Source organism: Zootoca vivipara, chromosome 17, assembly GCF_963506605.1.
Source record: "Zootoca vivipara chromosome 17, rZooViv1.1, whole genome shotgun sequence".
NCBI classification, from domain to species: Eukaryota; Metazoa; Chordata; class Lepidosauria; order Squamata; family Lacertidae; genus Zootoca; species Zootoca vivipara.
Genome location: NC_083292.1, coordinates 32,766,315 through 32,783,454, shown reverse-complemented (window position 1 = coordinate 32,783,454; position 17,140 = coordinate 32,766,315). Strand labels below are relative to the sequence as shown.

The 17,140-nt window shown below is 48.1% G+C and overlaps 1 protein-coding gene across 4 annotated transcripts in view; it reads right to left on the bottom strand.

Annotated features, from left to right (window-relative positions):
- Positions 1 to 1,009: 1,009 nt before the first annotated feature.
- ASH1L (ASH1 like histone lysine methyltransferase) overlaps positions 1,010 to 17,140 on the bottom strand; it is a 75,360-nt gene continuing 59,229 nt past the window's right edge. For all 4 annotated transcript variants that reach the window (XM_060269480.1, XM_060269477.1, XM_060269479.1 and 1 more), the window contains 14 exons: positions 16,588 to 16,682; positions 15,290 to 15,447; positions 14,561 to 14,713; positions 13,446 to 13,500; positions 13,191 to 13,323; positions 12,410 to 12,658; positions 11,868 to 11,954; positions 11,489 to 11,579; positions 9,787 to 9,925; positions 8,345 to 8,521; positions 6,264 to 6,426; positions 5,614 to 5,654; positions 4,122 to 4,426; positions 1,010 to 3,790 (listed from right to left, as the gene is read on the bottom strand). In XM_060269480.1, the coding sequence (XP_060125463.1) occupies positions 3,699 to 3,790; positions 4,122 to 4,426; positions 5,614 to 5,654; positions 6,264 to 6,426; positions 8,345 to 8,521; positions 9,787 to 9,925; positions 11,489 to 11,579; positions 11,868 to 11,954; positions 12,410 to 12,658; positions 13,191 to 13,323; positions 13,446 to 13,500; positions 14,561 to 14,713; positions 15,290 to 15,447; positions 16,588 to 16,682 (1,938 nt within the window). In that variant the 3' untranslated portion in view covers positions 1,010 to 3,698. The remainder of the gene's footprint in view (positions 3,791 to 4,121; positions 4,427 to 5,613; positions 5,655 to 6,263; positions 6,427 to 8,344; positions 8,522 to 9,786; positions 9,926 to 11,488; positions 11,580 to 11,867; positions 11,955 to 12,409; positions 12,659 to 13,190; positions 13,324 to 13,445; positions 13,501 to 14,560; positions 14,714 to 15,289; positions 15,448 to 16,587; positions 16,683 to 17,140) is intronic.

Sequence of the window (17,140 nt, the reverse complement as noted above, 5' to 3'; positions counted from 1 at the left end):
AGGCCTGCTAGCCTCCCAGCCACACCTGGCTATTCTTTCTATGCTACGAGATTTACTTTCTGGAACCTGCATCTTGCCATGTATATAGTCGGAACCGTTGGGCACCCCTTTAATAAAGATCAACCCAATTCCCCCTGCTCTAGCAGACCTAAATGCAAACATCTTGTGGTCACAGCCACTTCCAAAGCTGAGCTAGGAAGACTAAGGGGAATGGTCGCTATTTATGGGCAGGATTCAATCACACACTGGACAATCCAAGTTGTGCAATTCTAGTATGCAGGGAGGTCTTGCATAACAAATCAGCTTCCCCAAAAGTTTGGCGCTGCTTCAGTAAAGGAAGTTCAGGCAGGAACACACTGGAGAGCATGGAAGGACACACTTCTTTTGATGTTGCAGCATCCAACCTTTGGGGCAAACCAGAATGAATGTGCATTGAATAGTCAACGTCGTCTAATCTCCTTGCAAACAAATCCAGATGGAAAAGCTCAATGGATGCACTTTTAAGTACAGTATTGACATGTGTGACTGTCAAAATACCAGAACCTCCCCCTTGTGGTCATATGTTGAAACACAGCCTTCAAAAATGTGTTCTATTGTACATACTTTTATGATTCTCCTTTTGAGAAAATAAAATCCATAAAAGGCGCCACCTGTTTCCCTAATGAGAAAATATTAAAGAGGCTTGTTTGATTTCTTAATACATCAAGAAAGAAAAAAAATAAAACCCAGGGAGCGAAGACATGACAAAGGCTTAGATAAAATCTGAGCTTCATAGATGTGGCTCTCTGTACCAATTAGATTTGTATATTTAATGAAGCCAATTAAGCAAATAAAAAAGGAAGCATTTCTCCACACAAGGCCAGGGATGTGACATGAGCTATGTACCACCTACTGGCAGCTGTGTGAACTGCAACGTGACGACAACCTTACATTTTTACGTGTATAGGAAGAGATGTTTGTGTACAAAAGTGCAGAACAAGTGAAAAAGAAAAACACCAAAGCCAATGAATAGGAAACATTTTTTTTCCCATTTAATACTAGAATCTCTCAGTATTTGAGATGCAGGCCTTTTATGCAATTACATCCAATGTTAAAATTGGTAATACATAATTTACAAAGATTAACATCAAAACAATGGTCTATTTAGATATGCTCTTGTAAAAAGGAAATATCTTAGCAGCATTTCTCCTCAGCAACCACACGGCCTATCCCCATGCAGACTAAAAAGAGTTCATATCTATATTTGCAACAAATGTAGTGCTTTCCCCTCCCCTCCCCTATTTTCCTGGGCTTCCATCAGCGATCAGGTGAAACGCTGCCAGTCTCCTCAGTTAATACAAAATAAGCCACCCACCCAGAATTTTTTTAAAAAGTCAGTAATTTTCTACACCAGTAAGAAAACAAAACCAAAAACTAAAAAAAACCCTAAAACCAACAAATTCTTCGCACTTACCTAGAATTTGATTGTCTAAAAAACATTGTTTTTAGTCTTTCAACGAAAGAAAGATAAAATGGCAGAGCTAGTGTCTCGCATCAGGGCAAGCTTTTCATTATTCTTCTTTAAAAGGACTTCTCATGGTTTTTCTTTCTTTCTTTTTTTAGTGTTTAACACCATTTTGAGATGACGATTTCCCCCCCGTTTTGAACTAAATGGAGCGACTCAAAAGATTTTCAGACATGCGATTTTTTTAAAACTTTTTTTCCCCTACGACACACATGAGTATTTAATACTCAGGGTTCTCCTGTACAATGCTTCTCTACAGTAAGAAAATATTCCAAACTATTTTCTTATTTGTCTTCTCTCTTTTTTTAATAAAATATGCTTTCCCCCTCCTCTTTCCCACCCCTCTCTTGCCCCCGCCCCCACCCCAAACTTTTTTTTTTATTTAAATCGCCAGGTTAAAATTTGAATGGAATGGACCCTTTCGTTGTTGTTATTGTTCCAAATGAAGAGTAAAATAAGGATTATATAGTCAACGAGAATGTACAATCAGGACAAAGGTTGGTCCGTCGGGAAGGAACACGGAGAGAGATTGTGAGAGAGAGCTACCATATTGCTTTACAACCACACAGCAAAGGAAGGGGGGGGGAGAGAGGAAGATTTAAGATATATACAACTTGGCACATTTAAAAACGGGAGTCTTTCGTAAGGACATCTAAAACAGGACCATAATATGCATATGAACGCCAAAGAGAGACTGAGAGCAAAGCCACATTTAAAGGGCCAGTGTATGCCTAACTGCCAGCTCCCTTTGCCCGTGCATCTGCCCGTAAAGTTGCCGGTATCCAGAGGGAGTGGAACACCCCTCCCTTGGGCCTGGCACTGGACCACAGCAACTAGGGCAGCTGAACACCCTCCTGCATCAAAAGCAAGGAAACAGTTCCTTCGCTGCAGCTGACGAGAGTTAACACTTGTGTCTTTTTAATCCACCCCCTCCTTGGATTAAGGGCAGAGAGAGAGGCGGGAAGAGTAAAATACACTGTCTCTCTAAGAGACGGGACGCTTTTAAGCTGTACAGGTTTTATATTTTTTTCTTCTTTTTCTTAAAAAAAGAAAAGAAACACAAAGAGTAGTGTTAATCAGTGGATAATAGTCTACAGTTTCACAACAAATACGCGCTCAGAAAATACTGCTTGACGGTTCGTGTAGTGAAAAGTTGGGTTTTTTTGTTTGCCTTTGTCGTGACAGTTTTCCTCTCTTTTTTTGTCTTTGAAAGTTTTCACAATGCACTGGACACACAAGAACCACAGCTTATTTAATTTTTTTCTTTTTTCTTATATATATATATATATTTATATATAAAACCCAACCAAAAACACTAAAATAAGTAAAACGGGGTCAACTTGGCTTTATAAAAAATCTTCTGCAGCAAAAAAAAAGGGGGGGGGAGGGAGAGAGAGAAATTAAAACCACCGTCGTTCTCCTTGACCGCCCACCGCACCCCCGCCCCGAGGTGCAGAACGCAGAACCAAGTGCTTTCATTTCAAGTCCGCGGCCTCCGTGGCGATGGGGTGCTTTCCACACAGGATGTCCGACAGCCCCCTCACGCTCAGAGCGCCACACTTCCTCTGTTGCATCTTGCGCAAAATCGAAGACCTTGCCCCCCTCCCTTTGTCTTCAGCCCCTCAGGGCCCGGACACTTCCTCATGCCATCACCTCCGCCCTCCCAAACAACTTCCGAAATCGGGCTGTTGCGCCAGCCGAAGGAGAAATGATGTGCACTGGGGAGGGTTCCTCCGGAAAGAGTGTGGTTCCGAACCGGTTCACCAATCTGCCCAACTTGTACACCCCCCTTTCCCCTCCCTCTGGCGCAGGGACGCTGGGGTGGGGAGGGTGGAGGGGGAATAAGTTAAACTAAAATTTGACCATCTTGGACAAAGAACCACAAGGTGTCCCCCCCCTTAGTACCTCAACATTGACAACAAGGCACACCCAACACCACACACATAAGACCACTGCCAGGCAGGCCGCGGGTGAAGGGGCAGGGTGGTGCACCTGCCCAACCATTTCTTCTAAGTGCTACAGAACCGTGGGGTTTTTGTGTGTGTATGTCAGTTTCCTCTTGCCCACCTGACGCCCTCAACGCACACTGCAGAGGCACAGGAAGGCGGCAAAGCCTCGTCCGTCCAAGTCCATCTCACGCACAATCCGATGGTGGAAAACTCCAGGCCGCAGCCTCTGTCCCCGGGGCACAGCGTCACTTCCTAAAGCTGCTCTCGGGAAGAACCAGAGTGCGCCGCCGCAGCTTCCTCCCAGAACCTTCCTCTAGCAGGTACGTGACATCAATGGCTGGAAGAAACACACGCAGCAAAGAAAAATAGCAGTGTGGACTTAAGAGAGCAAACGCTCTTGGAACCAAAGAAAGATGCTCTGCTACTTGGTAAAGAACCTCAGACCCAGAGGACAGACACCTCTCTACCTCAGGCCATGCCCCCCACCAGCCTTGTTCTGTACCAACTGGGTTAGCTTTTGGTATGATGATTATCTGGGCTGCTTTACTCGAGATCCGCTCTCAAAAAAGTTGGGAGCTACACATTACTAACAACCCTCTAACTTTAAAAGAGGTTCTTGGAGAGGGGAAGGGAGGGGGGAGAAGAAGGGGGGCACTCTCGCCTCTTACCATTTTTCCCTGGGATTTTCTCTAGGAGGGTGAGGAGGATGAGGTTGAGCCTCTCTCGCTGCATGTGCCTGCGTTCCTCCGGGGTGCAGGGCCGCCTGGGGATGGGGCTGCTGTCCTCCACCTTTTTCTCCACCTCGCCACTCTCCTGAGGAGGCGCCTCTTTCTCTGGCTCCTCCAGGCTGGGCGCCGGCTCGCTGGGGGCCTGGTCCTGACTCACGATCACATCTTCCATGAGCGGCAGGGGGTCCTCCTCTTGGCTCAGGTCTTTGTTCTGGGGCTTGGAACGGTCAGATTTCCAAGATGATCTGAGAAAGGAGATGTCAGTCAGCCACATGTCAGGGGGAGAACCTTCCAACATGGTCCTCCCTCCCCCCCCCCCACGGGAGGGATGCACACTGCTGCTGCAGCTTGCACTCCTGTGCTGAGGGCTCCCTGGCCTTCCTCTCTAGATCTCTGAAAGTGTCATGTTTGGGAGGCAATCACCCCACCACATACCCCAAGCCTTTCTACATAACAGGTCACAGAATCCAATCGAGAATGTGCCCTTTTCATAGAAATGAAGCGGCAGAATTCTGGGCTGCACTACTTCAGGCTCTGAGAAGTGTGTGTGTCTCAGTAGTACAGCACTCTGGGCTTTTGCATAGAAAACACTCCAAGTTCAAACCCCAATGGCATCTCCAGGTGGGGCTGGGAGAGACCCCTGCGTGAAACCTGGCAGAGCCACTGCCAGTCCTTGTGGACAATGCCAGGCTACAGGAGTCAATGGTCTCACTCCCTATAAGGCGGCAGCTGCTCCTCAGAGGAGCACCCCACTGGGGAGAGGAGCTTGGAGGAACATACACACAAACACAAACACACACCCCGTGCAGATGTGTCACTTCTGCTCCATTTGGAGCAGTGATTCCCCCCCCCCACCTCTGAGAGTGGCTGTCTCATTACTGCTCTGGGAATCCCCCCCCCCCCCGTTTGCTCAAGAGCAGAGCAAACATCCTTTAAACAAGTGTAGTGAAAACATCTTTTGCTTGGCGTCAACTTGCTGCCAAGTTCCACTGGTGGCCCCGAGTTCTGGGAGTTGAGGGAATCCTGGGTTACAGTATGCCTCACTTTATCCCCACCATCCTATCAGCTTTGCAGGGGGTGGGGATTGAGGGACAAAGCCCCTCTTTCTATGATCCTGTCCCTGAGCTGCCCAGAGTCATCTCTACTGAGGGAGCAGCCCACCCCACTTGCATGCTTTCTCAGCCCCTTCTGCTAGAGGCCTTGCAGGATGCCTTCTCTGTACTGCTTAAGTGTCGCTGGCAAGCTAAGCTGCTCTTGCTCCCATCCTGCCTAACTCAAAGGAAGGCAAGGAAAGTGCCATTGGTGCTGCAGTTAAGCAACTGAGAGCAGGAGCTCCCAAAAGGACTCGTCTCTGCAGAAGCACCCACCACACTGAAGGCCCCCCCAAAAGAAGAATAAAGGGGGGGAGCCAAAAGAAGCTAAAGCGACTCACCTGCCTCCATTCCTCTTGTAGTTGTCTGGTACATAATGAGGCTGCAATGGAGGAGTAAAAGAGAACCAAGTGAACGTTCAGAGGAGGCTTAATGCTGTAAGCACAGAGAAATAGCACCTGCTTCGCTTGCAGAAGGTCCCAGGTTCAAATCCCCGGGTAGGAGACCTGCTGCCGGTCAGTGTCAACACAGCTGAACCAATCATCTGACATGGTAGAGGGAAGATTCCCATGCTCCTCTTTAATTCCACCCTATATATTCAGCAGCATGAGAGCTGGCCTCTTAAGGCTGTTTTACTTGAAGCTTAGTGTGAAAGTACGTGGAACTGAACAGCAGGGTGAAGAATGTGATTATGCTATAATGCAGGTGCTTATCAATATGCAGTTTGCAAGAGCCTCCCTCTCTGCCACTGCAGCAAAGGAAATCAGATCTGAATTCATCTAGGAGATGGCAGCTTCCTGCAAAGGGTGGCAACTTAAGAGAGATGCTCTGATTGGAGTTCTTAACCTTATTATTCCACCCTTGTGTCCGTAGGAACAACCAGTTTGTGGTTACTGATGTTTGCTTGTAACAAATTAGATGAAAGCAGAGTTTTAACATGTGGATTAGGATTCCCCTCAATGCCAGAGAGAGAAGTCATGGAGCTGCTCACCGAGAAGTCTCTTTTCGGCGTCATCCTTTTGGGGAAGTGGTCGAAGGCGTAGGACTTGGTGCAGACTGGGTAGCGGTTCCGGTGGATCTTGTAGAAAAGGTGGGCTGACTTGTCAAGGCGGTAGTCGCAGATGTAGACGTCCTGCTCCTTCACCCCTTTTGGCCTTCCTGTAGGGAATTTCAACACAGCAAGAATTATCAGGTGAGGCAGTGTGCCAAGAATCAAAATAAGCACGACTACGGAGCTTAGCTGTTCCAAATTCCTCCTGGCAGGGCTGGAGAGGGTTTTTAAAAACCAAAGAAACTTGCCACCCTCGCAAAACTGCAGGATATTGTCTTTTTAATCCTTGTTACTGTAACTTTCCCTGAATGGAAGCAAATGATTGTTCCCGCATTTAAAAAGAAAAACAACTCCTTCTTTATTCTTACCTCCAAATGAAGGTTTAGCATGTGGAAGTGGTTAAGAATTTGGGGCCAACCCCAATTCACTTTCAGGTTAGCCACATCCAAGGGCAGGTAATTCTGCTCTGTGTGTCTGCCTGGTGAGTAGCTAAAACTGGCTCACTTAACATTCAGCACATAGATGCAGCAAAGACTGCCTGCCTCCTGCAAGTGCTGGTGGCCAGGCTAAAGCAGTGAACCTTGCACAGATACACGTATGGAAGGCCACAGCTCAGTTGCAGAGCATCTGCTTCGCATGCAGAAGGTCCCAGGTGCAATCCCTGGCATCTCCAGGTAGGGCTGACTTTTTTGCCTGAATCCTGTAGAGCTGCTGGTGCTGCCAGTCAATGCGTAGACAATGCTGCGTAAGATGCAGAAAGGAATGACTCGGCATGAGGCAGCTTTCTGTAGTCTGTGTTCTACAGGGAACGTGCTGTTGGATGAGACCCAAAGGGTCCGCATGGCCCAGCAGCTAGTTTTCTACAGAGGCCCAAGTTGACGCTCCTGGGAAGACCAGAGGCAGAGCTTGAAGGCAACAGACTGTGTCAGGGGTCGGCAAAGGCTTACAGGGCATGGGCCGGATCACTCCCGCGGAGATCCTCCATGGGCTGGGCCAGCACATTGCGACGCTGGAAATCATGCCTGTGCAGACGCGATTTCTGGCATCTGGGCATGCACAGAAGCAATTTCTGGAGTCGTGGAAGAGTCCCCGCGCTGGTTTAGCGCAGCATGTCAGGACTCACCAAGCGGGCAGCTCGGTTTGGGGGCGGCTCATGGGCCGGTTAAGCGACCCTAATGAGCTGCTTCCAGCCCACGGGCCGTAGGTTGCCAACCTCTGGGCTGTGTCTCCACCCCCTCTTCTCAGCAACTGGCATTCAGAGATCCCATTCAATCATCACAGCTATAAGCAGCTGCTGACAGAAGCTTCACAGAGGCCTATCAGCCATCTTATTTTAATGCCACCTGAGAGCCCCGATCCATCACCAGATGTGGTGGCAGAACCACTGAAATTAATGGGCATGAACAGCTTTCGCTCCACTAATTTCAACGATCCTCCTGTGAATTATAGGCTGATACCACCTGTCTGGTCCAGAATCCTCCTTCGTTGGCCTTTACCGTCAAGATTGATTTAAATGGGCGACTCTCCAGAGCTCGAAGCAGCAGGGCCAGAAAAACACTTCTCTATATTCATTTTCTCCACACTGTGTGGTTTTATAAACCTCTGATGGCGCCTCCTCCCCGACCGTTAAAAAAAATGCTTTGGATTTCCTTGTGAGGAAGACGCTCATCCTCATCTCTGCCCCAATCATTTCTTTGTTGTTCCCTAATCTCAGGGTTGTGGGTTCAAGCCCCATATTGGGCAAAAAGATTCCTGCCCTGCAGGGGGTTGGACTAGATGACTCTTAATGGTTCTATTATTCTATGGTTTGCACCTTTCCCAGTTCTTCCATCTCCTTTTTAGACAGGGCACAACCAGAACTGTGAAGGGTGTGTACAGGCTGCCGAAGGGGTATTTCAGGGCTCAAACAAGAGCCTTTAATTTACACCTGGCACTGTGTGCAGGGGAGCAGAATAGCCTGGGATTATAGGTCCCCCTGGAGAGAAAAATCAAGGTGGCTCCAGGCTGCCGGGAGCGTTGACTTGCCTTTGCAATAGGTGTAGAGATCCAGGACGCAGCAGGTGCCCACCACAGCCTCCAAGGGGATGATCTCGTACAGCGGTACTCGGAACAGCTCGTTGTGGTAGAACTTCCGGGACGGGGAGTGGTGCGTTTCATGCGGACGGAAATAGTGGTGGCCAAAGGCAAACCGTTCCTCCCTGATATAAGGGGGGGAAAGGAAGGAGGTATTTCCATTGGAGCCGAGATGACGGACCCAGTGCACCCACACGCTTCCTCCTCCTCTACAGAATTTGCTCCCTTTGGCTAGGCTGACAGCCATAAGCCCTGGGATTCCGACACAATAGGTGAGCTGAGAGGAGAGGCGGTTTGGATGCTGACGATGGCGCACTGACTCATGAGAGCCCCAGCCAAACCCAAGGTGGCCTTAATGTGAGGGAGCTTGGGCTTTATTCCTCTCCCTCCTGGTTGCCTGCAAATGAATCTGTGTTTACGGAGGAGCTTAATACGATCGCTGTTAAATATAATTAAGTTTTCAGTGTGTACTCATTGTCCCCTGTGTTACAGAGGCCTGCCAGGCCTCAGCTAGAAGTTGGGAATTGATCATTGCCATGTGGAAAAACACAATTTTACAGCAGAGATTTGGCAGGCACCCTCCTTTTCAGCTTTTAGGCATCTCTCAAAGATGTTTTTATGCTGACTGATTTAGACAGCTGTCTAAACTTTCTTGATTAGCCATTCATTTTAATGATTTGGCTTTTACAGCATTTTATGCTTTTCTGAACTTTGTTGTACACGCACCATAATATTTTGTGTAACTTGGTGGCCTCTCTCTCTCTCTCTCTCTCTCTCTCTCTCTCTCTCTCTCTCTCTCTCTCTCTCTCTCTCTCTCTCTCTCTCTCTATATATATATATATATATAGGTGATGAGTGCTGAAGCTCAGACCAGCCAAGCCTAAGATTGAAGATAAAGATCTGAACTGCAGCCATTTCTCAGCGCAGTAAGAGCACACTAGAGGAGCATGACAACATCCTGTGAAGCTCTCATTGGTCTCTGGAGACAGGGCTTAGCTGAACCTCCTGTCTGCATTGGACACATCCACCAAAGGATGAGAATGATGATCATTCATCACCCAATGAATGATATCATCCAGCCCTCCAGGTCTTGCTGGCTTACAACTGCAGCTGGCTATTCTTGCTGGGGATCACGGGAGTCCAGCAACATCTGAGGTGTGTGTGTGTGTGTTATAGGTTACCCACCTCCTTAGTTTGTTCACCACAGGAAAAGAGGTGGGGAAATCTTATGGCTTTATAAGCTGCCACCACCTGCTACTTTCATGGGAGGAGGGGACGGGGATGGGAAAATTCTCCGATGACACGTTTTTGATGGGAGTACAATGTGGCTTGTCTCCCACCAAAGCTCAGTGATCGAGCTCCACTTTTTTAAAGCGAGGTGGGGACTTACTTCTCGTTCTTCCAGAGCTTTTCGATACGGAAGATGTCGAGTCTCTCTCTGTTGATGTGGGAAAGCAGGCGGTACGACTGCCGGACAGGGTGGCCGTCTGGGGTCCTTCGGCTATCTCTCATCAGGTACACGCAGTCACCTGTTGACGGGGTGGGGAAGGGTGTATCAGAGCGGCGTTTTCATACCCCAGCAGGGTGGATTTACAGAAGCCTACAGAGCCTAGGGCTTGCTGATCAGAAGGTTGGTGGTTCGAATCCCTGCAACGGGGTGAACTCCCATTGCTTGGTCCCTGCTCCTGCCAACCTAGCAGTTCGAAAGCACGTCAAAGTGCAAGTAGATAAATAGGTACCGCTACAGCGGGAAGGTAAACGGCGTTTCCGTGCGCTGCTCTGGTTCGCCAGAAGCAGCTTAGTCATGCTGGCCACATGACCTGGAAGCTGTACGCCGGCTTCCTCGGCCAGTAAAGCAAGATGAGCGCCGCAACCCCAGAGTCGTCCGCGACTGGACCTAATGGTCAGGGGTCCCTTTACCTATACCAAACTGAGTGGTGGTAGCAGAGGTGGCTCAGCAGTTGCAAGCAGGGGCTGCGTGCAAAAAGAACTGCCAGGTTCAATGAAATGGTGTCTCCAGCTAGGAAGCCGGCTGGATCAGACCAAGCCTCCGTCCAGTCTAGCATCCTGTTTCCTTTAGTGGCTAACTAGAAGCCCACAAAGCAGGAGCTGAAGGGCAATGGGTTCCCCCTGTTTGGTTTTGAACAATTAATCATCCAGAGACATCCTGCCAATGAACAGGAGTGGCCCATTTAGTCTTAGTGGCTAAGAGCTGTTGAGTGGAGCAGTCTCCCTCAGGAGGTTGTGGGCTCTCCTTCCCTGGAGGTTTTAGAGGTTGTATGGCCATCTGTCACGGATGCTTTAGTTGAGATTCCTGCACTGCAGGGGGCTGGACAAGATGACCCTTGGTGTCCCTTCTGATGCTACAATTCTGAGATTCTGATACCACTACTTTTCCACAAAAGCTGCCTAATTCCCTTCCTCCTACCCAACTACCACCACAGAGCCCCAATTTCTGAGACCGAGGAAACAACCTGCAGAGCTGCTGCCAGTCGGACCAGGTGGCCCCAGTGCTTAAGTGGCCCAGGATTTCTAACTCGCTTCATGTCTCACCTTTAATTTTGATACCCTCAATCAGTGAGCGAGGCACGCTCAAGCACCTTGAAAAACAGCAGGCGTGAGAGAGGCGATGGGTGTCCCAAAAGACCCTCTCGGCTGCCTCTTAATTAATCCAAATCCCCAGAATCAGTGCTTTGTGTTTGACGTAGTCCCTGGAGGGAGGGCACCAGGCACTCTATGCTATACTGTGAATTGTATGGAACACCTAGAAATCTTCAGCCGTGACTTCAATCCTCAGTAGTATGGATAGGATTAAGTATCTATTGTCTGGTTCAGACTAGTCTGTAATGTTCAACGCAGCTAAATTTGCAGAGAAGGCTGCTCAATTTATGTAGATTTAAGGTTTAAGGTTCCCATTTTATGTATGCTTTATTTATTGTATATGTCAAGTTTTTTATCTTTATGTATTATTTTTATGTATAGTATATGTTCCTATGCTTCTGTTTGGCTACAACCTGCGTTTTGGCTGCCTTCTTAAATTTTTTGATTATTATGAATTTTCCTCTCGCCCCCAAGGAGGTCAAGACACCCACCTTGACGTAGCAACAGATCGTCCCGTAACAGACAGATGAAGTAAACACAGCCAGGCTGGGCATAATGAGGTCGGGGGATCATAGGAACCTCCTGCGAGAAAGAAAAAGTCAAAAGGCGTTGACACAGCTTGTCGTCCTGACTATGTTTAGAAACCAAGATGAACGCAGACACAGCACTAATAAAGACTGCACACCTCCAAGGAACCCTGAGGACTGTGGTTTTGTGAAGAACACTTGAACGCTGAAGGGCTATGATTCCCAGGCTTCCTTAGAGGAGAAAGCCACTGAAACAGCGCGGCTGTGTGAAAAATAAAGAGGCCAATGGCGTGAGGGTTTCAAAGTCACCCTGTCTAGTTCTGGGCAAGCGAAGGTGGCTTACCCTATCCACTGTGCGAGGTTCACACTGCTCACACAAGTAGTGTTCGACGTCAGAGTTCACCCCCATACAGTCACAGTGCTGCCAGACCTACAGGAGAAAACAGATAGGTCAGAAAGTGTGGGAAAGGAGATCCTACCTGCCCACCCCAAAGCATCAGAAGGTGAGTTTGATTTATTTTAAAGCATTTCTGAACAGCTTAATATTTTTAAACTCAAATAATGCACCCAAAACCAGGGACACGGGTGGTGCTGTGGTCCAAACCACTAAGCCTCTTGAGCTTGCCGATCAGAAGGTTGGCAGTTCGAATCCCCGCGATGGGGTGAGCTCTGTTGCTCGGGCCTCAGGGGGCTCACCTCTGTTCTAATAGGTTCAGATTTCTCTGGCCCACCAATACCAGGCTGCTATAGAGGAGGGAATCCAGCCGTTGGTCTGGAACTTGCTTTTTGGCAGGTACAGGGGCTACGTGTGAGCAGACGTTTCTCATCTGCAGCAAGAATGTGGCCCTGTCTTGTGAGGGAGAGGAGCACAGAACCTGCCCTCACCATGCACTTGTCACACTGGATCATGAGCCCTTCATCCTTGTACAAGCCACAGATGCAGCGGATCACGTCCTCATCCTTCTCGTGCCCGCTCTCCTTCTCGCACATGGAGGTCTCGCTACTGTCCGCCTCGCTCGCCGTCTCTCCGACAATCTCATCGATCTGGGCAGCTGCCTCGTGGCGGGCATTGTAGTAGGCCTTCCGCAGCCGGCAGACGTCCCGCCCAATTGGGGATTTCCTGCCGTAGTACTTCTGAGCAGAAGACAAAAGTCCAGAAACTCAGAGCCTTTCCCACCCCCACTGAAATGCCCTTTCTGCTTCAATCTTTGCTGCCATAAAACTCTGACATAGGCGCCCCCCTCCTTCCTACCCACCAGTCCCTCCCACCTTGGGTCATTTTCTTCCAGAGCAAGCAACAAGTGGGCACTACAATGGAACATTACAGCATATCCCCAAGACCCAAGGGCGATGGCTTCTGATTCAGGATTCCATCCAGCCTCAAACAGTGGTTGTATAAGTTCACTAGGGTTAGATTGGGGGGGGGGGTTTCCTCAGGAATGGGGTGGTGAAAGGGAAAAAGGACATCTCTCCTCCTCTGCCACTCCCGAGGCCCTTCCTCTACTGTGTTATTTGGTGTCGCAAGGCCTCCAGCCCAGAACTTGAGCATTTCAGAGGCAAACTGTATCCAAGGCAATTAATAAATACATCCCGACTCTCAAAGGACCAGCTGGGACCCTCTGCTAGAACCAAATGCCCTCCTCTGCCAACACAACAGCAGACTCACTTCAGTGTTGCGGAAGACCTTCAGCATGTCGCCATCAAAAGCTTCCACAGTTTTGTAGTAGCCTGTCAAGATCTGCTTCTCGATGGTGGTGAGATCAAGGGGGTCAGAGATCTTCTCATAGTAATCTGCATTTCTAAACCAGGCAGGAGTGGAAATGTGCAAGATTACTGATAAGCCCATATTTGAGGAATGACATGAAACCTATTTTGTAAAATCAGATCCCCCCCTCTCCTTCGGAGAATGCTAAAAACCTACTTTTTCTTCGGGGGAAGATTCAGCAAAGGAGTTGCAAGCAGCTGTCTGGAGGAATCTGTAACGGAAGCAGATGGATGCAGAGCAGTTGCCACAGGGGTTTTACAGTATGGCTGGTCTTGGGCATTTTTGGGAGTGGGTGGGCATTATTTGGCAGGAGAAATTATGAGGAATTATATGTGGGAATTTCCCTTAGTCCCCGACTTGCCTAAGTCACAGCTACATCACAAGCTGAAATGAAAGAGGCAATGCAATTTACCGTTTCTTAAAACGGGCCCTTGTGGCAAGTGCTGTTCGAGTTCATGGTCATCTTATGGGCTCTGCAGAGGCCACCTGGGTGGGGCCACGGCAAGATAGATGGGCCTTTTGGTCTGATCCAGCAGCCAGGCTCTTCTGGTGTTCCGATGAATTTCCTCCACCTGCTGTCTACTCCCTTCCACCCTCCCTCAAATTCTGTCTACTACGTAAGGTTGCCAGACTCAATAGAGGACAGGACTTCTGTGCCTTTAATTGCCCTGCTCTCTTTTGAGTCTGGAAACCTTAAAGAGAAACCAGCAGACCCTTTGTTTAATTTCCAAGCAAAGGGTCTGCTGGTTTCTCTTTAAGGTTTCCAGACTCAAAAGAGAGCAGGGCAATTAAAGGCACAATGGTCCTGTCCTCTATTGAGTCTGGCAACCCTACTACTACGTCTAGAGCTAGAGCCCCTTCTGCTACAGCTCTTTACAATTCAAGACTAAGGAGGTGGGAGCAGCATGTGTATCAAACACTTGACAGTCCTCATGGGTGACGGACGGAGAGACAGAGGCTGGCCACCCCACAGTTTAACAGAGCAAATGCTGCAAAAGCCAAGGAAGTGCATGGGAAGCTGCCTAATACAGGATCAGACCACGGGGTCCACCTCACTCAGTGTCACTCAGTGTCCTTCCCAGCCCCATCTGAAGATGCCGGGGATGCAAAGCCTTCCCCCAAAGTAGCTCCTGCTCTCACCCATGAGCCACTCATCACTGAAACCCTGAAATCCTGCACTCAAGCTCTCCTCCCTCTGGAAACCCAGCAACACAGGATCGTGGAGCCTGTCAAACGATCAGCTCCTGCCTCTGGCCCTCGGCCGCCATCACCTTTGTACGAGATGATCCCGTCGCAGATCTCCTTGAAGATTTGCGCGAGGCGTGCGGTCCGCGCCACTTCGATGTTCTCCTCGGCCGCAGCCAGCCGCCGTGTCCGCACTGAGCGGGAAGTCTGCAGGGCAGAGAACTGTGTCATGAAGACATCTGAAAAAGAGAGGGGAGGAAGAGATGCCTCTTTAGTTGAAGCCAGCAGCAACACAGGAAGCAACCGGCCCAATTAGTTTGGTTTTGTCCACGCTGACAGGCAGCAGCTCTCCGGGGTTTCCGTCTCTCTCAACCCTACTGGGAGGCAGCTAACAAGAGAACCTGGGACTTCCTGATCGGCTACTGAGCTACCTTCCCATTTCCCCTCCCCTGAACAACATGTACGTCTGAGGGACTTAAAAACAGGCAACTCTCATTGTACAGAGTGGGGGCTTTGCATATATCATGCCACTGCTGCTGGATATCAATTTTTAGTTGAATGCAATGCAAAGGGTAAAATGTGGTCGGGGCCCTGCTTGTCCAATTACTTGCAGCAAGGCAGAATCACTTTTAGGCGACTAGGAAAAGGAGGTTCAAGTTTGGTTCATTAGGTCAGAAATATCTGAGTCAGACAGGATGGCAACTTTCTGCAAGACTGATTTGAGAAAGCTTAAGGTTCATGGAATGCTGATCGCCTATCCAGGAGACACTGAGAAAGGCTGGGAGATTCACACCAGTTGCAACAGGGGCACTGACCAGATTTTATATTGCCATCATCCCGGCACATCCCATTCCAGCGGGTGTATAACGAGGCGGACTGAAGGTTGTCGCTGGCGTGCTTGACCTCCTCTTGCTTCTGCCGGATCTTCTCCCAATTGCGCACCAAGAAAACATGATGCTTCAGCACAAAATTCCTTGGGGAAATAAAGATGAGGGATGGGGAAGAGAAGAGGTGGGGGCTGAAATAAAAGGCTTTCTTTGCCTTCTCAGGTTGGCTGTGTGGGATGGCACAATGTGTGAATAATTTCACACAGTTGCTTGTTAAGTATTGTCCATCATGTATTACGTACTACTGTGCATTACCTTATATCACGTATTACTGATTATTATCAGCAATAATTATGAAATCATATATACAGGTGTATATATAGAGAGAGGGAGAGAAAATACTGCATGCATATTATTTTTGCACTGTATTTGCAAACAGTCTGCATCTGTACTGGGCCTATATTAACTGTTCTTATATATGGAATTGTTTTTAAATGTTTGCATTGCTTTTAATACATGGAACTGTTTCAATTTGTTTTTACATTTTTCTTGTTTTACGGTGGTAACTATTTCATTTGTTTTTTTACAAGTGTGCACTTTATTGCTGTAACCTGCCCTGGGAACTTATGAGACCTGCTGAAGCCATTTTTATTTGGGACATGGATGATGATGTGTTTCAATCTCTTTTTAGTTTACTGCTGATGCTAACAGTTTTCTAAATGTTTTTATTGATAATTTATTGTTTTTACTCATAATTTTAATACCGGTATTTCCTGTAAACCGCTTACAAGGTATCATTACAATCAAGTGGGATATACATTTTGTTAAATAAAATATATATATGATGAAGTGTGGATAAAAAAATCTAATAAATGAAGTTGCTTATGCTATTATGTTGCAAACCATCCTGTGGTAGTTTCACAGAATCAAAGAATTTCAGAGTTGGAAAGGACTCTAATGATAGGCTCTTCTTACTTTCTGATGACAAAAGGCAGGGCAGAATTTTCTTAAATTAAAATGAAATAAACTGAGCCAAAATGCAGCTTTGGGGAAGATCTAGCTCAGGCTTCCTCAACCTTGGCTCTCCAGTTGTTTTGAGACTACAATTCCCATCATCCCTGACCACTGGTCCTGCTAGCTAGGGATCATGGGAGTTGTAGGCCAAAAACATCTGGAGGGCCGAGGTTGAGGAAGTCTGATCTAGCTCATGCCCCCTGCACCCAAAGTAGGGGGGAGGGAAACTTGTTGGGAAGAGATAAGGAAATGAAGCTGCCCTTCTTCCTCACCTTTCCCTGTTGGACATGGGCTTCATTTGGAGCTGCGGTGTCAGCCGAGTCGGGGTACTCGAACTTTCACTGGGCTCCTCAGGAATGTGACCCTTCTGTAAAACAAAACAAACCCCTCTTGAGAAGAGAATCCAAGAACACAGAAAAGCCAACTGGGAAAAGACAGTGGTTAGAATCCTGAACTTGGGTCAGGCAGGTTCAAATTCCTACTCCGTGCATAGCTGAGCAGTCCAACACAGGCAAGATTATTTCCCTTTCAGAGCTTAAATGTTTATAATAAAGAAGGTGGGGAGGGTGGAAGTCAAGGTAAGTACATGAAGCAAGATGGGGCCCCCACTTTGTTCCTCTCATTTGAAACCATTATTGGAACGGGCATGTCCATGCTGTCCCCTCATTACCAACAGGAGTCTGGATGGAGAAGCATGCAGAACAGGAAGCACATGTTATATGCGCATCCCATACCACCCTCATTTTGTCAAGTCTGAAAGAGTTGCTGAAATGGGGATCACAATCATGTAGACAGAAGCATCCCAGCTGGTGAGGAAGAGAGATC